Source organism: Ascidia mentula, chromosome 7 (genome assembly GCF_947561715.1).
Source record: "Ascidia mentula chromosome 7, kaAscMent1.1, whole genome shotgun sequence".
Taxonomy (NCBI): Eukaryota; Metazoa; Chordata; class Ascidiacea; order Phlebobranchia; family Ascidiidae; genus Ascidia; species Ascidia mentula.
The window spans coordinates 8,330,859-8,356,541 of NC_138572.1; the positions used below are offsets into that span (position 1 = coordinate 8,330,859).

The following is a 25,683-nucleotide window of genomic DNA, read 5'->3' on the forward strand; positions in this document are numbered from 1 at the left end:
TTTGCGAGTTGGATAAAATTTTATTTTATGCTAACTTTCTGTGGGTTAAATTCATATCAATAATGTTAAAGTGTTTTGAGAAAAGCTTCTTGACGTCAAAATCAAAAACATTTGTTATACTTCTCAAACCTACTTTATTTATTAAAATGTTTTTGCTATTGTTGTTTGCCCAAATGTGTCAAAATTCCTTTGATGTCTTATCATTTCTTTACTCTTGGTGGTTGTTTTGTCCAGTGGATCTTGGCAGCTAAATAATCCTAAACTGTTTTCCTTGTAGGTTTCTTAAAGTAACAGACTTCCTGGACAGGTAGACTTGTTTGGTTACTGCGTCTTTATGAGCCATGGAGCAAGGTGCATGGATTCCATTTAAGGACCTTTGGAATACAACACAAGAGTTTGCCCTGCAAAACTCCCAAACTTCCTTCCACAAGCTCAAGTCTCTGCTGAGAAGGCACAAGCCTGAATTTGTGTCATTGCTGAAAAATGCTGTAAGTTTGAAAGTCATATGCCACATTTCTGTTAAATAACGCTGACATGCCAATATTTATCGTGTAATTTATTTGCATGCAAGCATTAGGTAAATTATGTATATACATACAACTAATTCAAATATGTTGACAACTTTATTGCAACCTGCTGACCTGTGCACATGCTATTATATTGTGACACAGGTCAGAAGTAAGTGTTATTTGAGTAGATGTATAATTGTTGCGCTTGTTTTGTATTGTAACAAACAATAGAATAGCAATTGACTGTGTAACAAATCTTAGTTTTTAACATATGAATTTTTGCAAGAGCTTAAGTGCTGTTTTCAAATATGTTGCATGCCGTGTGTTGGAGACCACTGACCTAAGGTCTAATTATCAAGTTATGCAAACATGATATATTCCCCAGTGTCGATGTTTATTATGGTTCATATTCCACAAATTAGCAATAATGATTACCATTGTGATTCATAATAACATATAATTTGTTCCAGGCCCCGAACAGTGAACATCGGGCCAAAGTAAAAAATGCCAATACAGTTGGGTTGCCACTTGAAGGGGAAGGACCTAGTGGGAAAATCCTTGAAGAAGCTTTCATTGAAGAATCGATTATACTAAGTGATCTGTTTCATTTGAATGAGTTCTCAGCAGTGGAGCTGCTATTGGCTGGTAATGTGCCATTTATTGTTTCTGCACTTTTATTTATAATTTTGTTTAGTTGTCTGTTCATTATGTTATTTATTTTACAGCCCAGCAGCAGGTTCCAAACTATCCGAACTATTCGCGAGGATTGGTGGCTGTTTTGTTGTATTGGGATGGACGAAGAAATCTTGTGAATGTCTTGAAAACTTTGATACAGTGTAGAAAGGGAAGGACATGGACGCTGGACTTACCGTATGTAAAATTATTATATGTATACTGATTATAGTCTGACATCTTTGTTTGAAGTAGTTAGTTTGTCTTGAAAATAGCAGTTTAGTGCAGTGGTTCTCAAATAGGGGTATGTAGATGGTTGTCAGGGGTTCTGCAGCAACCTCTAAATTCTCACACGTCACACCATATGGTTAATAAACGTTTATTTTCGACATATGTTTACTCATTTTACAGTACAAGCCTGAAAAGTACGTTTTAAGTTTTTTTACACTAATAAATATACTTGATTTGGTATAATACAATAAAACATGAAAGACAGTCAAAGACGTTTGTCCAAACTGTCCATGCCAAACTGCAGCATAATTTTATATTAAACACCTAATATCAAAAGTTTATGCTTGCCAAACTTCTGCAAATTATTACACTTCTCATGTAAGGTTGAAAACAATATACCTGCTAGTTGGGAGGTAGAAAAAGTGTCATGCAGCCTGATTGTTTCATATTGCACATGTTTTATTAAATTGTAATTTTCCTCAGTCAAGATGCTGTTAACCTAGCTACAACCTTCACCAATGAACTGATAGAAAGTGGTTTGACAAAACAAATACTCAAGTTACTTGTCGACATTCAAACTGAACCAGAAATGGAGAAATTGAGTTCACAACGTGGCTTGGGTGATGCAAAGCACAGAAAACAGGTATTCAGCTATAATACCCATAACAACTAGGTGAATTAGAAGGAAACATCAAATTTCTATAGTCTAATAAAGTTTAGGTGTGCTGTTTTTTTTTCCAGTGTCAATTTTAGCCACTAATGCATAAGATCCTAAACGTATTAGTTGTGCAATGCACATTTGTTTCAAATTTCAGAAAATGGTGTATTCTACGTTGTCTTTAAATAATACTGTTTATATTAAATTAGCAGTTCGTTGATTCCTTCTTAGGGAAAATGGCATCTAACTTATTTCTGCATTTAATTTGTTATAGGTCCAAGACCTGATAACAGAGATCCGCCAATGTTTATCAGAATGCCTATTTTACCTTGCTGGACAATCAGGTCTTTCTGCTAACGATGCAATTGACATCATTAAACACCTGCAAAAGAATACAGAAGAGGAATCTGATGGGAAAATGTCCTCGTCCACACTTGCATTGATATTTGCACTCTTGTATTCATTTTCTTTGCCATGTGATGCCCAAACAGACAGTGACACACAGAGTTAGTAGCTAGTATATATGTTTTACTGCTATTTTTGTTTGACTTACGCAGTTTTTTTTTATGTGGTAAATATGTTTTGCTTACTAACAGGCATTATTTGTATGGCTGTATTACTTAATCAAATAGTTGTCTTTATTACACAACGAAAAATGATATTGGGCTTTATTGCCGAAACAAAAGAGTTTCCACATTTAAGGAGGCACATAAATTAAAAAAAATTAAACAAAAATTATTTCTCACCTTAATTTAAAATATTTTTTCACCTTAATTTAAAAACTATGCTGTTGTTAAAGCATCCATATACAAGTATACCAGTTTCTTAACAGTAAATAATTTCTTAGCGTGTATTTACTATATAGGTCAAGGTTTAGATATAACATTCTAAACACCTTTAGGTATTGCGGAATTGTTGAGCCACCCCCTACTTTCAGACAAAAAGTTTCTGCCTCTGGTTCATAAAGTCCTTTACCAAGAATGGTACGTATTCAATGTATGATATTTTAAAGTAACGACCATAGCAATCCAACCTTTTTCCTATACAGAAAGTTAAATACTAGTAACTTTATATTTCAGTGGTCATTCTGGTTCTTGGAAAACACCTGGAATCAAAGCTTGTCTTCAGTTTGGATTCTCAATATGTCTTCGAACAGTTTCACAAATTCCAATACAACTATTTGCCGGAACCAAAACAATCCAACCCAATGTAGAAATCCTGGAACAAGATGAAAATATTTTAGAAGCTTGCCTACAAGAAAAAGCATTTCTTTTCATTCGGGTTAGTGAACTTTTTTTTTCCAAACTTTTTTTTGTTTTCAAACTTTTGAAATTTTTTGTGCCAAACAGGGCTTTCCAAACTTTTTTGTAAACTGCACCATCATTTTAAAGAAAGATTAAGCTAAAAGCGTGAAGTGCTGAGTTGTCTCTTTTAAAACCATTAGTTAGCAACACTTAAATTACATTAGTATGTGAAGCCCTTGTATAAAGTAGTGTTGTTTTGTCGGGTGATAGTTTTATATTACACTTTACCATATAAACGGTAAACAGGGGTATGTTATCCAGCAAAGAAATATATAAGTCAGTGGCATGGTGACCACAACAAACTAGTATTATGTCTGCAAAGTTGTTAATGTAATATCACAAGTTCAACAATCAAACAATATTTTCAGCTTTCATGCATTAAAAAGTGCTATGAAAGTTAGAAAGGTATTAAAACTGTGGAAGAAAGTTATTAAAAACTAAAAGAACACAAGTTTATCCCCAAATTTCGTGCTAAGTTAGTGCATTAACTTAAATACAAGCTTTCACTGAAATATATTAACAGCAAAATATTGTGGAGACTTCTGGCTTTCACATGGAAGAATTTTACTTGCGTCAAATCCACAACTTGCTCACGGATCTAATTGTCAACATGCCATTAAAGGTAAGAAAATTTAACATGTCACATGACAATGATATCAGTGGTTCTTGTAACTGTTTGTGAGATTATGGCATCTTTTATTTGTATTAATAAGGTTAAAGATATGAGAAACCATGGCGATGAAGTTGCCAGGATAGTGATGCTCCATCTGATGGAGGGAGAAGATCCTCCTCCGGAATTAAGGAAAGATTTTGAGCAGGTATAGAAAGAGTTGCTTCCGACATTTTTGTATTATTAAGTATATATTTTGGTATTTGGTATCAATGAAAATACATCCTTGTTGTTGCTACATTTCCATAGATTTTGTATATTTTTCATTCATATTAAATGTTATTGAGCACAAAATGGCTTTTAACTGCTTCATAGTTATAAATTCAAGTAAATGAATTAATCCATTGTAGGAAACCCCATTCTTTGCATGTGGCTGTGTTCATATATGACTGTCGTTGGTGCTTTTGCAAGGTCCATAAGATCTTATAAAAAAATTTGCCATGAAAGTAAGCAATCCCCCTTTCACAAATCTCTTGTACATTGATTGCTGACATCTGGTTATGTTTCAACCTTTTTTGTTTTTCTTTTTAGTTGATGCAGTTAATTACAAGCATATATGATAAAGACCCACTCAACCTCCAGCTGTCTTATGAGTTCTGGTGTCCCAATGAAAGTGCCTTGACTATGGAATCAGGCACTTACATTCACTCACCTAACAAACACCACCAACGTGCATCACATAAACAGGTTACCGGTTGTGGAAAGTTTTGTACCCAAGTATATATACGGAATGGCTGTTAATCGGTCACCAATTTTCTATTATTTTTGTTTTAAAGTTTGATTTAAAATATCGGCTATCAAGACATATTAGTGTCTGTTCTTCGCTTATTGGCATTTGGTACCAATTTTTTGGGTATATGGAATGAATGGCAACATGGTAAAGCAATGTGCAAAGTGTGACGTTGCTAATTTGCCAGAATTGCCAGATATGAATGAGACATGCCGACATGGGTCTAAAAGCTTCAAGACCAATGAGCGATTATCTCGTACAATGTATTACCAGTGTCAGAATGATGTTATGTATGACTGACAATCACTTGAGATTAGTTTACGTCTGAAGGCTCGGGCCTAGTGATGACAATTTCTTTTAGTTTGCTTGTATATATACATACTTTTTGACTGATACCAGATTTAGTGGTTGCTGTTCACATAATTTAAAGACATTCTTAAACGATTTTTTTAACAAATTATTTTTCTGTGCAAACGATTTATTTACCATCATAGATGGCCTTGTTCAAGTTCATCCGACAGTCTGGTGACCTCCTTCCCCCACTCCTGTACATTCCATATCTTCATATGCTCGCTGCTCTCTCAACTGGAAGTAGAAGCGCGAGGGTTGCTTTTGAGATGCTTAAAGCCAATGGAGCAAATATGGGTAAAAAAGTGTTATTTTTTTCAGACTATGTGTTTAAAGCTAGTGTTAATCTATTGTAAATTATATGTTGTTTTTAAATTGGTATCAAATATTGTTGTATAGTATTACTGCCATTTTTACCCATTACGAATGTTATATTGTAATGAAATTTTCAATTAAAGGCAAAAAATGCATTGTTACTTGACCAATGTATGCATTGAAAAAAAAGTAACTACCAAACGTTGAATGTATTTTTAGTGACTGTTTTGTGCTTTGTAGTTGGAACAGGTGAAAGCAGCACAATATCCTGGGAACACTTCTTCACATCTTGTCAACAGTATTACAACAACTTGAGGCAAGATCACCCAATCCACGATGTTACAACTTCGTTTGCTCAACATCATCATCATCATGCTGCACAGGTATGCAAATAGAGCTATTTAACTGTACAATAGCAATTGTTGCACATTACCTGTGAATTATGTTAAGATTAACTGAGGTTTACTGCATAATTTTCATTATTATAGATTCTACCCTTAAGGTAAACGGTTGGGAACAAGAGTTATAGATGATCTTTTTCATTACAGAACGTCCAGGCTCGGACAATTACACCCCAGGAGTTGAAGGGTCTACAGGCTGTCATGCAACTTATGGCAAAGATCCTTCAATATGTAGGAAAATATACATATTGTGTTTATTCAAAAGATATTTTCTCAATTAAAATTACATAATTTGACTAATGATGCATTTTACAACTGTAATTATGACTAAATCAAAAAATACTAAATAGTGTTTTGGGACTTTTTAAATTGCCAGAAAAAGTTTCTGAAAATTTACTGGTGTTTTTTACAAACTTTAGCCAAGCGGTTACCACGTTTGTACATATATGTAGGATGAAATTGCCTGCATCACCGTGTATGAACAATCACAATGGTCTGCATGTGCTGTCCTCTTTGGCTTACTGCAGTGCCCAATACCTGTAGTGTTAAAGGGAGATATACTAAACGTTCTCACCCAGCTAGCAAGAATACCAGATATTGCGATGGGTATTTTGCAAGGAATGGACAGTGCACAGTTTCTGCAAATGACGGACGGATTTGGAAGTATGATTTTGTTGTTTCATTGATATTGTTTAATTTTGTCATGTTTTTCCATTTAGAAAAAAAAACATGGTTTATTTTGCCTAAGCCTCGTAATTCTTCCAGTAACATTATTAAAATTAATGAAAAATACCTGTATGGTACTTCGTAAATTTGGACCTTAATGTCTTGATAATGCTCTTTTTTTCATCTGGTACACGTAGGAAGGAATATTGCCTTCTATTTTGTGGTTACCTTCTTTACTGTAATGTAATGTTACATAGAAATATCTCTACCATGTTTAGGTACAACGAAACCTGTTGGTTTACTCTCGGAGCTGGAGGAAGTGGAAGCGAGAGATGAAGAGTTTCCGATGTCGAGAGGATTCCTTAAGTTGCTCGGGACACTCATTGAATCTGGAGCTAGTTTGTCAGTGTAAGTGTGGTATACTGATTTTGTTTAGAAACCAAAAATGACTTCAAATATTGAAAGATTTGGATCTTTCTAACCGTTGACTGCAGATGCTGGCCTGTTAAATCATTGTACCTTCCGCAATGGCAATATGCACACAAAGCACTCGCAAAAAAAACAAGATCATTCTGGTGTTTTTTTAGGTGTTTGTAAAGCTAATTCGTTGTGTACATATTGTTCTGAAACCCAAATGTTTTGTTGGGAAAATAGGCAAGCTGGATGAATTGTTTATTGTGTTAGGTAATTACATCTGCCAAGTGTTTCTCTTGGTATGTAATTTGCGATAGATGCTAAAACATAATAAAAAGTCTGAAGGCTCACAACAAGTTTGTGGAATGCCACCTTTTTTCCTAGGTTATACGATATTTCGTCTTTATATTAACAAAAAGATGCCACTTGTGTCAAATCAATGCGATATGTTTGGTAACAATGTTCTGACCCCTGGACCTCTCTGGAAATATCAACATTATTCTATGACCATGACATTTTGTTTTTATGTTTGTGTAGTTTAGGTGAAGGGTCTCGCACTCCTGGATTCGAACCCTACCTGGCATTTGCGATCGAGTCAGTTTTCCTCAAGTTTCACTCACGTTCTTACGCGAGGCCTGAAGAAAAATGGGAGGTATGTCGATTTTCATCAACTTAACAAGCAGAGAACGTATTTCTTTTTAACATGGGTTTGCAGAGTGATTCTAGTACTAATGATGAACCCAGTTAGGGTTCAAAACGTGTACTACCTTATGTAATATGATGAACAGCATACTAGATAGGGTTTAATTACTCAAAGGCCCTGGTGGCACAGGCTCAATTAGTCTGTGGAAACCCAAAGGCCTAATCCAGTGCCTTTTTCGTTTACGTTTAGCTTTGTTCGATTTTGTGACAATTTCAGTCAACCAAATGTTGTGCATTGCATTTTACTTAGAGAAATTAATGTGGAGTCAAAGATTGCGAAAAAATGTTGCTGAATGTTGGGTATAGCCTTAGAAATATAGGGACGTTATTACTACCAGCTCGGTGACAGCAAATGTTAGTTCGATGCAAGCATGCAACTTATACAAACAAATAAATTTTTAATTACTCCTGCAATAATGTTAATCACACTGATGGATGAACAACAGGTTAAGATAGAGCAAGTCAACAAAAACTCCAAAGCGCACTTAAATTTATGTGATAAATCAAAAACTGGCCGATTGCATTAAAATTCTTTTATTTTTCATGTCATCTCTTTGTTTTTTGCACAAAAATCATCGAGCAGAAATTCTCAAATATTTCTGTCTTTATTTGTAGGTCGCATCGTGTTGCTTGCAAATGTTCAACAACCTCCTTCACCAATACCAACCCCACCCCCAACACTTCCACACCGACAAATCCGCTTTCGCTGGGGACAGTATGACACAACAATCAAGTTTTCTTCACGACGCCAGTGTGCGGTCAAGCGTGATCACCCAGAAGGTTGCCAAGGTTCCGGGGTTTTCCCTTCTGTTGTACATCTTCAACGAGGGCAACTTCTTCAAAGTGGTAATTTTTTCTGTTTTGACGACAACGTTCCTGTGATTAGCTGATTGTTAACTGCAGATAAAGTTAATTTCAGCGGTTTTTCTTAAAAAGAATAGCTCTTAATAATCTTAATTTACTGTACTTGTTTCTTCAGGGTTTTAAAAATCAACAATCCTGCAATCTTGTGTATATGTTATTGCAACTATGTGTGCGTTTTGTTATCTCTAGTTTAACGCTAATATATAAACTGTTTCAGATTTAAACTGTGATCATTGGCGTAACCTAATGGGTAAAAAAGCCATCAATAAGTAAAACTCCTTTACATGTTGTACCATTGTTGTTTAGATTAACTGTTCCAGATTTAAACTCTAAGTCTAATTGTTAGCAAAACCTAATGGTAGAAACGCCAATAATAAGTGAAACTCCTTCATATGATGTACCCATTTTTTCAGATTATGCATATTATCTCCGAATGTATTTCATACTTGGATAAACACAAGCCTCGACCCAATGTCGAAAAATCGCTGGTGGAAGCTGCATCGTTGTCAATGCAATTTCTCTACAACGCCTTACAGCTGCAGGTAAAACTATTATGCCCAAAATATGTTAGGAAACTGACGTAACGTGTCAATTTGGTTTTATGATAAAAACTACAGCTCAAACTGTTCCCAATGAATCCTAAATCGTTTCTTATAGTGAGATGCAGACAGGTCACTGTTTAGGCCTAATAGGTCTCAACATTGCAGCTATGGTGTAGCATACAACGATCTTGTCAGCTAAATAGCCGTCAAAACTTCCACTTTTTGGTGGTGAATATACAGCCACTATTAACCATAGGGTACCAAATTAGGTGAAACAAACATAAATTGTTTCTGTTATCACGCCTGCCATATTCAATAAACTTATATTTGGCTCTGTAGCCAACTGAGTGAGAGCCGCTTTCCTGATATGAAAATCATGTTCCTAGTGAGGTTTGAGCCATTTATTCCTGATTTCCGCCGCCCCGATTGAACAGAGTATGTGTCTGGGGATTCATTAAGCTTCGTTTCAATGCAACTATGACCAATCATATGCTATAGCTCGGTGTTTCCCAACCAGTGGTACGCGACGGCATTCCATGTGGTACGCGAGCACCTTTCTTTTGCAGATATAGTTCGAATTTAAAAAATCGTAAGTGATCCCAAAATGTTCGTTACTTCATCCGCCAGGTTACTTTGTAACACTCGACTAGGTGGTATGCGTCGAAATTGTTTACCTCCAATTGGTACGCAACCACAAAAAAGTTGGGAATCACTGCTATCTTTGTCAGTGGCAGGTGTCTTGTGTACAAAAATATCTGCGTTCACATTTACTTGACCGGAAAGCATTAAAATTCGATTGTTTTGGACACTTACGGCTTTCTATTTCCAATAAAATAATGGAAACACAAACCAACTGCTTGATTCGTTCAGGACTCCTTTCTATCGTGTATGCGTGAGAGTGACAAACCCCTCCTTATCACAACACTCGATAAACTTCTACTTGGAGTCAATACTAAGACAGGGAAAGCTGATTACATGGTCAGCATCGCTAAGTAAGTGTTGTGCAATTTAAGAAAGGATTTCATCCATTGAAACACATTGAAAAAATATTCGTTGTTCTTAAAGCTTTGCTGTGAAGCAGAAAAGTCTGAAGTCTAGAAGCTATACCATTGGACGTGTTGTATAACTTATTTTAAACACAACCCATCAAACTTTTTTAGTGTGTTGACTGCACAACAACTTTAGCGCGTTGTAATCACGTTGACATACTGCATTCACTGCCTTTATTGTTTAGGTTCGTCATACACAACACCACACAGTCCCAACTCACACTTCTAGCGACCAAAGTTATTTCGTGGTTATGCTTTTCCTCGGTGATGACTCATCGCGAGGTTGTCATGGTAATGATCAACTCATGCGGGCTGATGACTCGTCAGAAAATTCTGCATGGTTTTGTCGAAGTTTTGGACACTGTTTGTCCGGAATCGGACGATATCAATGATAATGGTGGGTGCAGTGTGTTTAAAACATATATAAGGAAGTTTATATGGGTCCCGTCGTACATCAATATTATAGTGTCGTGTTAGAACCGAAAAAGGTAGTTAGAGCTGTAGACAGGGTGTACACACTGTTTTGGCCTATAAGGTCTCAGCAGTACAGCTGGTGAATGGGGCACTGGGCTAGCTTTCAGAGTAGCAGACACAGAAATTTTCACCTCGTGGTACCTCACGGTCACAGTCAATTTAAAAAGATAAGCATGAAGATTTAGGGACAACAAGGACTTATTTAACACATCACATACAACTAGAAAGATCACAAAATTATACCTTTTTGTGTAAATTTAAAATAAAAAATTCAAAAGTAGTATGCTAAAATTAATTTAAAACTCTGCACTGGATATGTTTTTAATAATTTTGTCTCTTACATTGGCACGAAAAAAAAACTACAGCGTTTCCTCCTTTAGACCCAGTTACGTACATGAGTCAGTGCAGATTGGCTCTGTTACGATTGTTGGTTCATTGTGTGGATCTCCCAACTCCAAACCTCAGCCAATTTCTACTGGGATTCGACATCACTAAACCAGCTACTGTTACGAGTCTGCAAGTAAGATTTCAATTATTGTTGCTCCCTCTGGTGGTAAATCACGTATGAGAACTGTTCATTGGATGGACATTTATTTTTGCTTTAAGAATGTTTATTTATATCTGATGACAAAGCGATTTTAGAAATGCAACTTACGGTTTGGTAGATGAATTTTTTAATTTGACATCAGCGATTTTCACCTAATTTTAATAACAACTGTGATATTGTAGTAAAACAAGTCACAAAAAATAAATTTAATTTTTCCGGTATTTAGGCAAAAATAACAACTACAGTTGCTTCACAATAAAACGAAAACCGTACTGAAGTTGATCGCTTCCCACTTTTCTAAGCACTTTGCACACTTTCAAAATTGATTTTGTAATGTTAAAGATCCAGGGATGCGGAATACAATATTCCACCATCTCATACTTCTTTGCAGGATCCAGGGATCATGTCCACACCTCGCTCTTGTCTCCACTCTGTCCTCACCATCCTCTCGCTAGGAATGGATGCTGGGGACCCTGGTATCCCTGGGCAACCATTTGCGATCACAGAGAACCCAAAACTTGCTGAACTTTCCTACCAATTACTGTACAGACTCTCTGCTAATTCAGAAACCAGTGGCCCGATTATGAGGTGATGGTTTTGTTGTAAACCAGTGGTTCTTAGCTGGTGGCAAGTTCTCACTATTAGTGGAAATTATAGGGTTGTAGGTGCGTAATTAGTCGGCATCGAAATATACAAAGACAGTTGGAAATAAAATATTAAGTTCTGTATTCATTGTGTATGGTAGTTATTAGCATTTTGTCACGCAATGCGGCAAAAATTCGTGATTAAATTCTTACTTTCAAAATTTAAATACCAGTGCAAGTGGAAAATTAGAAAAAAGATTAAGAACCACTATTGTAAATGCTTGTGTTTAGAGTTTAAAAATAGCATCTTTTTTCGTTCACAGATACCTACGTTCATCTTATGATTTCGTGTATAAACATCTGCAGATTTTACCGGTTTCTGATCCCGGTGAGTCAATTTACGATTCTTGGTCAAACCGAGTTTCAGTTTTTAATGGTCTTGTGACACTGAACTGCACTTTTTGGTCTTGGTATTATTGAAAAGACTATTTTTTATTTCTTTGAAAACACGAACGTTCTCAAATTTCTCTCGATTTATCAAGACCAAATAAGTACAGTTTTTTAATGGAAAATTTATTTGAGCAAACTTACTGTTGGGCACATTTCCTGCTGTTTTATTTCCTAGCAAATGCGGGGCCCAGTTAGAAAAAAGAATACAGGACCTGCAATTTACCTAAAAAAGAGTATCTTAGCAAATGTAAAATTTTGAGATTTGGCGACTGCTTGTCAATCCCATTCCGTACTTACACATTTTTCGGCGTTTTGTTGCAAAACAGAAAACAGTCAACCCAACAACAACATGATGATGCAACAAGCTTGGTTACTCAAGATGGCCGCTATAGAATTGTATTCGCTCGCTGCTAAGCAACAAAGAACCAACGCGCAGCGCATTTTGCAGGTAAAGATTTTCCTGTAAATAGTAGTGAAAATTGCAATTGTTTTTAATATCCTCGTTCAGCAGAAAGTTAAGGATGCAATAAAAGGTGAAATGTTTATAGAATAATGTAGTTGTTTTTCGATGTATTTGGAATTTGACAAACAGGGGCTATTTGGTTAAATTTATTTGATTGCATCGGAAGAAACGTAGATAAAAGTATAATGAATTTGTAAAAATCAACGTTTGAAAATATTTTATTGAAAAGCGAATAATTTGGTTATGTAAACTCGAATTGTGCTTTTTGTGTTTTCCGCTTTCATTTTTTATTTGTATGTGGGCATGTAAAGCAAAGTACTGTTACCTTTTTAGTTGCTGTTTGACTACCAAACAAAAGCTGGAATCGCTCGCAAAACAATGAACAACACGTCAATGTTCGGTCAAAGCTTCGATCCCGGTCACGCGTCAGTGCGTTCGCTTTTCGCCAATCGATCAAGCATGACCGGCACCTCCATTCTGAACGTGACGGACGGCGCGGAGTTACCGCAAGGTGGCGCTACGGAGCAAATGAAAGTTTTGCTCATATTCGACAAGCTTGATTTTTCGCAGGTAACGTGTCTGGTTTTGTGTTTTTAGCTATAATTTTAGCGTAGTTTACCTAAGTTAATCTAAAGATTAAAATCAGTTTATCTGCTGCAATGTCAAATGTTATTAAATCTAAAGTTAAATATTGGTTTGTCGAAAGTGGGATGCAGGTCACTCTGGAATAACTATTGCTAAAAACTAAACGGCTGCATTCCTAATCCATTCAAAAATTTGACACCTGTTTGTATTATGCGGCCTTCTCTGCGATTAGATACGACCCGTTATATTCAGAAAGACATCATATGTACACATATTTACATACATCATCACAACACATATGCCACAATCAGAAACACGCTTCGCCAAAATATGAACATAGTAGTCTAGAATGGTGCTGTCAATTCATCCCATAGACTGAAGACCATCTTGAGCATTTCCATTCTTTGTGGAGTCTGAACTGTTGTTATTCCTTCAACGTTTTTCACAGTAAATCGTGGCTTCTTAACCAGTGCAGCACTTAAACAAGAAAAATGTTTCGTAATTGACAATATACAACTTTAGGGCGACTTCTAACGAAAACGAAAACCCTTTACATAAATAGCAGATCTAAAATCGTCAAAACAACAAACAAAAAAATGGCATTTTCACCTCGGTTTGATTTGTTCAATGATGACGTCATTCTTCAACGAGCCCTTCGTAAGATTTAAAGCCCCCGAAGTTGAAGGTCTCAAAACAGGCTGTGTTTGCGTTGCTTTGTCCGCTACCGTCTTCTTCACTTCCAATACCCTGTTAACATGAACACACAAAGCATAGGCGTTAAATCAGGACCATCTTGGTACCAATTAGGAAAATATATTTCGCCCTGTGGGTATCATGAGTTTCTGTGTTGTAAACTATAAAAAATGTTTAAGAAATGTCTGAAATACAAGAACAATAAACGTATATTGGTAATATCCTCATTTTCCATGCTAGAAGTCATCTGTTAACGTATAATATGACAATAGTGTTGTCGCTGCTGGTGGTGGTACAAAATTCTACTTGCCTGGGATTCGCCGGTTCGAAGTCGGACTGGGTCTCGGCATCGCGTGTTTCAACTTCAGGAAAGTCGTCCTTTTCTTCTTGTTCTTCTTCTGGTTCCGAATCCGTTTCATCTTCTTCAAAATATTCCGCCTCCGTGATTTTTCTGCACATAAAACACTGTTAAAAATCCACTTTCGCAAGAAACCAAAAATTTAAGCAAGTGATACTGATGATCAGAGCTGGGTTAAGGCTCTGTTGGCGCTTAGGCAAATTATGACAAGTTGCGTGAAAACACACAAATATTGCGTTAACAAAGAACACAGAACCTCTTTAGTTTGACCTCCTTAATCCTTAACTTGACCCAGAGGCATTAGCTTTGTTTGCCCTATGGCTACTATGATAATGTTAATGATATCTTTAAAAGGTGAAATACGTATATGTATTATTGCACATACAGTGTATTTTTAAAGTCTACTAATGGTAATCATTATTTTTTGCTAACGAACTAATTGTAGATCAAAAAAGGTAACTATAACATTAGTGTAGCAGTTGCTAGAGCGAAGTTGCTTATCAACTTATTAAGGAATCTGATTACTGATAACATGCCTCCCGGTATCAAAATTAATTCACCTTTTCAAAGGTCCACGTAGTTCGTAATAACTTGATGATTTCATGTTGCAACAACGTCACAATTTTCTTCTACTTACAACGTCACGAAATTCCCTGCTGGGCGTTTTTCACGCAATTAACAAAAGTTGTCCTAAATACAATGGTCTGCATTGCGTAATACATCGCCCGCTTCTGTACTCCCGCCAGCCCGTTTCGCGTATGGTTTCACCACTGCACAGAATTCATTTTGCGCCCTTCTTTCTCCCGAACTTTCAGACGAGTGGTCACGTGTTTCCTTACCCAGGATATGTCTGCCCAAACCAACCGCATATGCCTCGTGTTGGTCTGTACGAACAGAGCGCCTTTGGAACTAAACGTGTGTCCCTGTAGCAAGTTTCGCGAAACTTGACCAATGTTTAAACACCTGTATTAAATACACTTCAGTCGCACAAGGCGCCATACTTTTCGCATTATATCAATATACACATTTCTAAAATTATGCAATGTTCAGTATTAAACACTTAGGTAACTTCAGTTGCACCAAAGATCACTTTCATTCAACGTAATATCTGCTATTTCAATCTTACACAGTACTTTCTGTGTCGTCACCGACAAAGCCTTTGCTGGTCGAACACAGTACGAAGCCACGTGCTTAATACCAAGTCTGTGCGCGTATTGGTCGACGTTCATTTCGACTTGCGCGTTTTGGCGGATCAACGTGCTCGATGGTGAGATGGCCATCATAGGAAAGAGCAGTCACTACGTCATATCAGTACTGGCGCGGTTGCTATGCCGACGCTATTTCGTTAGGAATGTCCTCCTTTTTGTAAGGGCTGGTGTTTTGAAAGGGGGTTTATGCTTTGAAGAACTTTCTTTTCTATGGTTTGGCTCTTATTAGTATTGGTAGTTTATTTGTTTCACAATTTTGCAAAAAAATGGTGCAAAAAATGGATTAAATTCGAATTTTGCAGTGAGTGAAAGTTCATGGGCACTATTTCAAAAAAGTTCGTCATAAGCTCCCATCAAGATAATACATATGTAGATTTTATCTAAAAAACCTAATTTTCTGTATCTTGCTGAACGCGATTCGTGCGTTTAAGAACTCGAAACTTCTGTTAACTCGTTTCGTTTCCACATTTAAATCACAGGAATTTCCTACTGCCTTGACATTGGAACAGTTCGTGCCTACAGTAGTTGAACAAGCTATTGCGTCATGCGAAACCACCAACGAACATGGAGTTCAATACTGTGATATTAAGGTTAGTTTATACAAAAAAACCTACTCGACCACAGCAGGAATTGTTGTAAAATCTGTCACTGAGTCTTTGTTGGCCATAACAGCATTTAAAGTATATAACAAACTTTAATTGGCCATTTATTACATTTATTTATAAAATTATAATGATCATTTTGTGTGCAGGCTTTACACGAGCTTCTTAAAGCCACCCTTGGCACATTGACCGCCACGGATGACGTCAATCGACGTCAAATGGCTGGCGAAGACGTACAGGTAAATAGCGGTGCTAAGGCACTTACAAAAACAAACATATAGCAACTTTAAGTGTTGTGGAAAATGTTTCGCATTTTTCTAAAGTGGAAGGCCAAAGTCTGCTGGCAACCACGAACGATGAAAACGTTTCAAGCACTTTTTCTATTAGTTGGCAAAAGTTTCGCGTTTTTTTTTTTTCAATATGCTTTATCATCCTAATTAAATTTCGTCCTCAGTATTGGACTATAGCCATATACCTTGTAACATCGAAATGCCGTTATTCTATTTTTGGTTGTACTATAACACATTTCTCTTCCACAGAAAATCCTGAACACTGCAGTCGAGCGAAACAAAACGAGAGAGACCGTCCACGCAAAGTTGTCTTTCCTATCTGCTTGGCGACATACAATCGAAATAGCGTTAACAGCCTGTCCTGTAGATCTATTTCCCTCCAATAACAGACGACAAGTAAGTCTCGATGGTCAAGATTGAAAAATGAAATATTTGGCAACGTTTGAATTAAACCACATGAAGTTTACTGTCATGAGTTTGCTGACGTAACTAGGGTGCGTGGGGTCGACAACCAAACGACCTCGGAGTCATATGTGGTCATTCCATCTGTTCTGGCTCCATTTCTCAGTTTTGTTCACCATGTGGTGCACAACTCAAACGGTTATATGTGCCATATTTGTTGTACAGTATCTTTCTCATGACAAACACTGTTATGAATTTTGTGAATTGCTCTCAAAATTATTGGCTCCACTTGCTATATTGCTATGACTAGTTTTATGGTTGTTGCATGTTGACAAAGGAGCTTGATTTAAAATTGCTGGATCTACAACAACATACAATAAGGACGACACTTTTCTAACAGTCAAAATCAGCCCGCGTGCCGTACCAGTAGTTTTTTCGTCACTAGGTTGGCATCAACTCACCAAGCCATGCACTAGAATTGAGAATTTTTTGACACCTGATGTTTCATTTTAGGCCCTCTTGGAGATTGCGCAACACCTTGTCAACAAAGTACGTCACAGTGACGCAGTACAAGAGCTGACGTCACCAGTTGCGGGCATCGTCTTGACGTTGGTCATGCAGATCCGTTCGTGTTTCATGAAACAGAAGTCGTTCAGTTCAGCCAGGTATTATTGTTTTGTTCGTTTTGCACACACAGTTGTGTTTGACCTGTTAAGTTTTGGTGGAAATCAGCTTTGTGGCTTAAACTCAAGTTTAGCTTTTAAAAACCAAGGTTTTTGTGTCAAATTCGTTTGTTGACGTTACTTGAAATTTCAAAGGAATTAGCTGGATAAAGACGTGACATTCTTCTAAAACGTCACTTAATTGTTTGTTTGTGATTGTTGTCTATTAAGCCACTTGTCCATGTTGGAAAATCACCAGCTTTCCGATCTTCTCAACGCCGAAAACGAAATGGAAATCGACATAAATGACGTCGCTCCCTTGCAGGTGAATTCCCTCTTTATTAGTTGTGGAATTGTGTTCTTATAGTTGCTGGGTACAAATTTTCGATTTGTAAATCTGTGGCATTTGGCCATAGTGCGCTCCACAGTAGTTCGTCTCTGTTGTTTGGTACCCAGTTGGGGATCAACGCATCGACGGTTGACCGACGAAGGGTACCACAAAGTGGAAATCTGTGTGCCTGCTAGTCTAAAAGCTAGTCCAGTGCCACATTCCACAGCTGCACTGCTGAGACCTTACAGGTCGAAACAGCATGTACACCCTCTGTGCAGATTTCAAAGATTATTATGGCTTTTTTAGGACCTGAAAAATAGTGAAAAGTTGGGTAAAGCATCATTAGTTAAAAATAACGATTTGAAAAAAACGTCATTCAAGACTCTAATTTGTAAAAAATATCAACCTTGTCTACCTAAAATAATGCCATGCTGAAATACTCGAGAATTCTTTTTTCAATACTTTTCACTTATACACCAATGTCGAATAAAAGCAAATTAATACCTCTTCATTCCAAATTTAAGGTTGTGGTTCGTGGAGTGTTGGAATGGCTTCTGCAATCGGGCCTTGGTGAAAAAGTTCGAACTAATATGTACGCTACCCTGCTGTATTACATGCAGTTATGCCGTCGCCCATCTGGTGGCCCAACAGGTTTGTTGTTACCAGGTTTTGTTGAAAAATGGTCTCGGTGTATTTTGTGCTAAATATTTTTATAAATGCAGTTGTATACGTATTCAGGCGTTTTCAATGCAGGATGATTTAAAACGTTTTGCAAGGCCTAAAAACCTCGTGTTAACATTAACTTCCGATTGTCAGGTCGTAGAGAAACGACGGGGGTTTTGGCATCATTTGAAGACAGTTATTCGAAGATTAACCGCGAAAATTTCCGCCTCATTCGCGACTACGGCGACTCCCTAATGAACTTGATATCGAAAGATGCATGCACAGGTATGACGCACACAATCTTTTATATTTATTCTGTATATGTCTCCTTATAAATGGTACATTGTTAAAGTGTGCTTGATAATTTGCTCATAGCTCAACAAGAAACTTAATTCACCTATTTTCGTCTTTTGTTTTGTGGCGAAATTCTTGTTTTTTTGTACAAGTGCCCTTATGATGTTTATCAGTGGTTCAAATTGTTCGTTTCAGGCCAGAACGTCTGTCGTGTTCTTGCACTAGCTTGTTTAGACTCAATCATACAAATCGATTCCCAGCAAATCTGGCTTCAACATATGGTTCAAAATGGGTCATTAAATCACATCGTCCACAGGTAAACTGGCGTGGCTCTAATTTCTGAAACTTGTCTCGTATCAAAACAGTTGTTTTTGTTCAAATAAATGCGCGCCATTTAAATTTTTCGACGTTTGTGACATCACAATCGGATGATTTTGTTACAGCATAGCAGCCGAGGACGAGAGTCTTCAGCAGTATCTACGGCCCAATTCCGAGCCTTTGCGCTCCGTGTACATCTACGAACAGAAGATGGCGCTATTGTGCGGCCTCGTCCAAACCACTGCTGGCGCCAGGGCGGCGATAGAGAGCGGCGTGTTGTCGAGACTTGCCGAAGTTTCGTTTCTGGATATGAGACCGAACACGGACAACACAGGTTTGTGTGATGGGTATTTTCAAAAACATAAAAGTTTGAGAGCAAAGTACTGCTGTTGACTAACATAACTATAGCCAAAAAGGAATGTGACATACCTTCGAAACTAACAGAAGTTTTATAACATTGACTTTATATCAAAATATAAAATTGGTGTCGCTGATAGAATACAATGCCAACCAGAGGGTTAAATTCTGAAAAAATTAGGGAACCAGTCTTGATATGCCTTCGATGATACTAAGGGTGGAATGCAGAAACCCCGCTTAACTTTAAGCTCGGCTTAAATCCCCGCTTAACTTTTAAGCGCTATGCAGAAACCCCGCTTAACTTTAAGCTCGGCTTAAATCCCCGCTTAAGACGTCATAAGTTAAGCGGTGATTGTCGGGCGCTTAAAACCCCGCTTAACTTTTTGGCGTAGCAACTGCTTGACGACGGCGAAACTGCGCTGCCAGGTCCTCGAGTCCGGGTGAAGTAAACTACTTGTAAAACCAGCAATAATTGCAAATATTCGCACTGGAGATGGTGTAAAGTGCTAATTTTTATTGGTTTGTGGAACGTTTGTGCTGCAGAAAATGTAGTAATGTGAATAACAGTGGTAAGTTGCCTTGAAAATGTACTTTATTGTTGGTTTTTCAAACTTTGGTGAGCCAACTTTTGCTATGGGAGTAAAAATAGGCTGGAAAAGACTTAACATGAAATAATAACTACCATTTAACATAATCTTTTGGCATTTAACATAAATCTTTTTGGTAATGGGAAAGACAGTGAGCACATCCTAATATTACACAAAGAAAGGAACCATGCATGCTTCACTCGACTTCTGGATATCTTCAATACTTTGGATAGCTGTTAAAAAGAAAATAATAAACAGTAAAATATCTTGCAAGAAAATACAATTCAATTTAAAATACTTTTTACCATTAACTGTCAACAAACCATACAAAACTACAATTCACTTTGCAAATCTTACCAGAAATATGCCAAGTCACCAGTCATCACTGTTTTGTATGCTTGCACTTCTCTTGAACTCACTCTTTTACACAGTTCGTACATTCCAAGTGCTGCACTTCCCAATTACCAGGTCACTATTTGTTACAAAACAACGAACAACACTTCATGCCACATACGTCATCGTGCTGTGCTCGCAGAACGCAGTAATGCGAGGAACCACCGTGAAACAGCGGTAAAATCGGACAATCGAAACAAAATCTCAACTTAAGCCGAGTTTAGCTGAGAAGGAGTTAAGCGGGGTTTCTGCATAGCAATTTTAAGCCGGGCTTAAAAGTTAAGCCCGGATTAAGTTAAGCGGGGTTTCTGCATTCCACCCTAAGTCTTTGGTGACCTTTTTTCGGGTCGACGAGAGTCTGTCAAATGATGTTAGCAGAAACAAATAAAGACTTGCGTTTAACGTTGTTTTAGTCAAAACATATTAAAATTAAGGACTCTTGTGACTAAAAGCAGCTCAAAAATGACCCTGTTACAAATATGTATATTGTATAATGGTTGGAATATGGAACACATATGTGGCCTTCAAAACAGGACTTGCATCCCGGTGTATTTTGTTATCCTGATACATTTCTATATCAGATGACCTAAGTTATGTCAACAGGTATTTTTTTTTCCAGTATAAACAAAACCAATCACTACATTAGCTTCCGAAGTACCACACCTAAACTATTTCTTGGCAATTTCCAGAATTTAGCACTTTGCTACCTGGAGTCCTAAGCAGATACAGACAACTTCTCATTCCAGCTCTGCAACTCTGCTCTGCCATTTTGACCACCCTCGGTGAGCCGACCGTTTAATTGTTTTTTGTTTTCACTGTTAAATTACCCCTTTTCTGTTCAGGCGGATCAAACCATTATGAAGCGAGCGCTCTGACCTTACAATTTTTGCTTGCTCATTCCGATTCCATTATTATTTCCGTTCTCCGCATAAGTTCGATACCCACTGATTTGCAGGTAAACAAACAACGATGGGTTGTCCATCCTCCTTTTGTATCCATGCGCCATGTTTTCACGTTTTTACTTTTCATTAAAATAAATTTAAACAAACATCACTTGCGACTATAAGTGACCTAAATTTCTAATCTATATTTCTCAGGAAATTTGTAATTAGGATCGCATGCGCAATTTTCCGCTACTTGTATACGTGAACTTTTCCATTCCACCAACTGGTGTTGTTATTACGTGGCAAACACAGTTACACTGCATCAGTTTTCCAGGCTGTTGATTTTCCATAGTAGTAGTCTGCTACGTTAGGTTGCAAGGTTTCGCGAAATTATTATCATAAAAGTAGAAATTATTCCCAGCAACGCAATTTTAAAACCGTGACCGTCGTTTTGACTTTACTCTAACACTTTTAAACAGTAACCGCAATAAATGAGCAACATTTCGGCTGTTGTATAGCTTCCGTATTACAACTTTTGTCTTTCTGTTAGGCGCTAACCGAGTTGAAACTGGTGACGAGCATTCTTTCACAAACTGCTGCTCAAGATTACAGCGACCCCACGTTGTTTGGTAACGTGCCTCAAGGTCATCTAGCCGAGATTCAAGGTCACATGCTAATGGTCCAGGTTGGAATTACTTGCAGTTACTTATGACATATTTGTGTCTTTTATTCCGTTCTGTACAAATAGATCTGTTTTTGTTTGGGGATAACTTTAAGTGAAAAAGTGAACGCGTTTTTTTTATTGAGCTACATGCTGGGTCACTGTTTCGTCTTATAGATATCATCAGTGTAGCTTGGTGACAGGTGACGATTTACTAGCTAAAAAGCAAGGGTCTTTTTGTGTCAAAAAATCTGTTGAAGAATTGAGCGCGTCATTTTTTTATAACATTTCAACTATTTTTTGTTTGATTTCAGGGAACGGTTTAAAATGCGTCTAGTCTTGTGCTTTGGTGATGAGAACGACATTTTCCTAAAGTTTTTGCGTTCTTTACCTCCGTAAATTAGTGTTCGTGATTAACCTTAGTGTCTTAGATTAGTAAATAAGTATCAGTTTCCTTGGAATCCTTATTTCATAATCAGTGCTGTCCGATTATTGGGATGCCACGATCCATTGAAATAATATTTTCAGAGACAACTTCTATCCATTCTCCCTCATTTTTTCCTGTCCGAACCAACATTAAACGAAATGCAACGAAAAGCTGAAGCTGAAAATACCCTCAACCACTTCCCACAAGTGAGTATCTTACAATAAATAAACAACAACTATATACAATTGTATAGTTTAAGGATGTATAATGTTTCAAAATTTCTAAACCAAGGCCCAATTAATTCCTATGAAACGAATTCGGGAATCTCACCCGATTCTGACCCTATATAATTACAACCATTTCCACCTTTTTCTTTTGACCACATTTATGGAAACATGTATTTCCTATGTGTTGCTTTTCGTTGAAGACAAATGCTTTTATCTTTCATTGTGCGTGGCTTGACACACCTGACAGTTGGTTGTGCTAAGGGATTTAGTTGCTTTCTCGGTGTGCCGTATTTCCCTTTACGTTGTTTTTTACAGACACTGGCGATGCTTTTAGCGAATATATTTGTCATGTACGAAATTCAACAGATTGTTGCCTTGGAAATACAATGTGGCCAAAGTCTAAAATCAGGCCTTTGAGAACATTTGTTTTAATGCTCTTAGCACTTGAGTAACACTTATACGGCTTACTGTTTAATATGTTGACACAAAAATTGTAATTTCAGCATTAAATGTTGTGTTTTTATCAAAAGGTGACGTCACTCTGCTATGAGATCGGAGCCAACGTGTTGACATACTGCCGTGCCGTTGCCCTTCGCTCATCGGACGTAACCGACTCGTCAGTCTTGTTATTTGCTCCAGAACTGTCAGAGACAAGTTCCGTTACTTACGGCTCCGGTACGGCGTCCTTACCATCAAAAATTGATTTAAAGTTGACATTTTTCGACTGTGTTGCATAGTTATACCTATATGTGTTGCATATATAGATATATATAAGATTGTTGTTGCATCGCAAACTCAATAGCAGAAGTTGTAGTGACGAACACGCATTGATTTTCATGAAAGTTCACTGATGTTATTGCAGATATAAACAAACGAATTTTTGTTGTACGTTAGCGAATTCTCTAAAAAATGTGACAATCGTTGGATGCGCCTTTACAACATTATAACATTGTGTTAGAAATACGGTTCGTAAAAGTTGCGGATCTCTGGCATAGTAATTTAGTTTGTAGTAAACTGCTTGCGCTTAACCTTTGGGAAATGAGTAATGCTTTTGAGTAACGAACAAAAAGTGTCTGTCATCTGGTGGTTGCTTATTTGTGCCGTATTTTTAACATTAACCTTCAACGTGATACGTTTTTGTGTCAGACGATTTTCGCAACCAGACTTGTTTGGGAGTTTTGCTTCGCATACTTCGAAACGTCACTGCAAGGTACAACACCCAAAACGAGGAACAGAAACGAGAGAAGCGGAAATTGGAGAACATTGACACCCTCAGTGCTCAGGATTTGAAAGAGGTGTCGTGTGTAAAAAGATGAATTAACCGTTTTTAATATCAGAAAAGACTATTTGGGCTTCCAAAGTCTTAACTAACCGTTGAAAGTTGAAAAATTATAACAATTTGTATGACCATACTTTTGGATTGTTTGGAATTTTAAGTGTATGTGTTGCATATTTTGGTTTATTGCTGCCTGTTGTTCAATTTCATAAATGTTTACAAAAAGAAATTTGTTAACGGGTGTAAACAATGCGAACATATTTTGTTAAGAGCAAATTCTGTAATTGCAACCACATCTTTTTCAACAACAGATAATAAACATTGTCGGATCAGAGAAACTATCGATAACACAGGAGCAAGAACTGGCGTCGGCAATTTTACGCAAGCTCATCCGACAAAAGGTCAGTCCTTATAAAATTAATGTTAATGCTTCTAGAGTCTTATTCCCAATACTTAAAAATGTCAAAGATATTGACGACATAAATTAGGCCCAATAAATTCGACTGACCAGAAGATTTTTTTAGGGCGCGCATTTAAACTGCCTTTACTACATCGTTGAAAACTGCCTTCTGTTGGTATGGCAACACCTCGACTACTACGTCCTGCGTTCCGAACCGCTAGAGGCACCAAATAGCAACATACTTTTTCCTAACAGAAGCAAGGCGGAAAGTTTTTCAAGGTCGTCACTTCGTCGACTGCAAGGTAATAATCAAAAAAGTTAAAATTTTATCTATTCGCCCTTTAGTGATAGTGTTTTTATACCGAAAATCTGCTATTTAGTTGATAATCAAAAACAAATTTATTCTAAAAGAAAAAAACTGTATGCCTCGAATTGTAAATATTACAGCTGCCTTGTTGTTAATCTTCACCGTCATCCACTGATGGCGAACGCAGCTGCATGCTCAACGTTTTGTATGTGTTGATAGCAACACTGTACCTTTGGCAATATCTTTCAAAAGCAAAGTTACAAATTATGATTTCTATGTTCAGATATATCCAACTTGGGCGAAGATAGCTTTGCAGGAACTGATGGAGCAGGCTCTTCCCAAGTGTTTGGTAAACAAATTGGAATCCGGAGGGCTGACGTCGACAGGGTATAATATTTGTAGCTCACTGATATTAACGTGTTTAAGGTCACTAGATGAATTGCAGCACATTACAAGGTGAAATGTGCCAACGTTCCGCGAATATTGGGCATATAAATGAGTTTAGCAAAGGTCTGGATGTTGCGATGATTCGTTTTCTTTATAACAGTATCGTCAATAGTTCGTATGACAAACGTAAATGTAATGAAATGAATACAGGAAATAAGCTTTTATCAGTAACAGACGATCAGCGTCAGTGTATACGTGATGGAATACAGTTAGTTTCATTCCCCTTAACCTACTTTTACTAATGGGACACGTTAAACTTAGTGATTTTATCTGTCTTATACTTTTTTGCAGCTTAAGCAAGAACTACCTACCTGTCTTCCCGATCATTTCCTACAAAAAGTATCACAGATGGAAGTTCAAACACGATCGGCCACTAGTGATTTTATCAGACCCCTAGTGCGGAGATTGCAACATATCGTCAAACTGCACGCTTCAAGTAGCAAGTGACAACAGTCTGTCATGTTGGGGGACTTTCATACTGATGTTTCTGTGGTGTTTAAGCGAACATACATTGCCGTGTAATGTCGAAACGGCGTCATCGAACCCTTGTAGGTGCAAATATTGTTGATGACACCCAGAAAATGTCACAAAAGTGCGCTTGAATAGTGTCGCAAACAAAAAGTACAAATTCCGGCTTTATCAGCTATTTCTTTGTCCAATCAGTTGCTGAAATTACAATAAACCAAACACAATTTATATGTGTCTAATTACACAATGT

At 37.2% G+C, this 25,683-nt stretch overlaps 2 protein-coding genes across 2 annotated transcripts; one reads left to right on the top strand and one right to left on the bottom strand.

Annotated features, from left to right (window-relative positions):
• LOC145909284 (nuclear pore complex protein Nup205-like) lies at window positions 1-25,642 on the top strand. The gene is made up of 44 exons (XM_082996652.1): window positions 1-488; window positions 980-1,154; window positions 1,235-1,379; window positions 1,896-2,055; window positions 2,345-2,576; window positions 2,972-3,053; window positions 3,150-3,351; window positions 3,898-3,996; window positions 4,088-4,192; window positions 4,576-4,731; window positions 5,269-5,419; window positions 5,678-5,820; window positions 5,986-6,069; window positions 6,291-6,501; window positions 6,783-6,912; window positions 7,456-7,570; window positions 8,236-8,466; window positions 8,898-9,026; window positions 9,897-10,018; window positions 10,261-10,472; window positions 10,930-11,069; window positions 11,488-11,684; window positions 12,004-12,068; window positions 12,457-12,578; window positions 12,927-13,163; window positions 15,917-16,027; window positions 16,189-16,278; window positions 16,579-16,725; window positions 17,245-17,396; window positions 17,625-17,718; window positions 18,249-18,375; window positions 18,541-18,672; window positions 18,877-18,997; window positions 19,125-19,333; window positions 21,026-21,118; window positions 21,179-21,291; window positions 21,771-21,905; window positions 22,410-22,514; window positions 23,066-23,210; window positions 23,682-23,830; window positions 24,123-24,212; window positions 24,336-24,513; window positions 24,802-24,905; window positions 25,257-25,642. The coding sequence occupies exons 1-44, from the start codon at window positions 342-344 to the stop codon at window positions 25,410-25,412; spliced, it is 6,243 nt and encodes a 2,080-aa protein (XP_082852778.1). The 5' UTR covers window positions 1-341; the 3' UTR covers window positions 25,413-25,642.
• On the bottom strand, window positions 13,434-14,931 carry LOC145909150 (uncharacterized). Its single transcript, XM_082996469.1, has 4 exons — window positions 14,790-14,931; window positions 14,182-14,322; window positions 13,788-13,925; window positions 13,434-13,655 (listed from the first exon to the last, which is right to left on the bottom strand). Exons 1-4 carry the CDS (start codon window positions 14,831-14,833, stop codon window positions 13,523-13,525), a joined length of 456 nt encoding a protein of 151 aa, XP_082852595.1. The 5' UTR covers window positions 14,834-14,931; the 3' UTR covers window positions 13,434-13,522.
• Window positions 25,643-25,683: the final 41 nt, after the last annotated feature.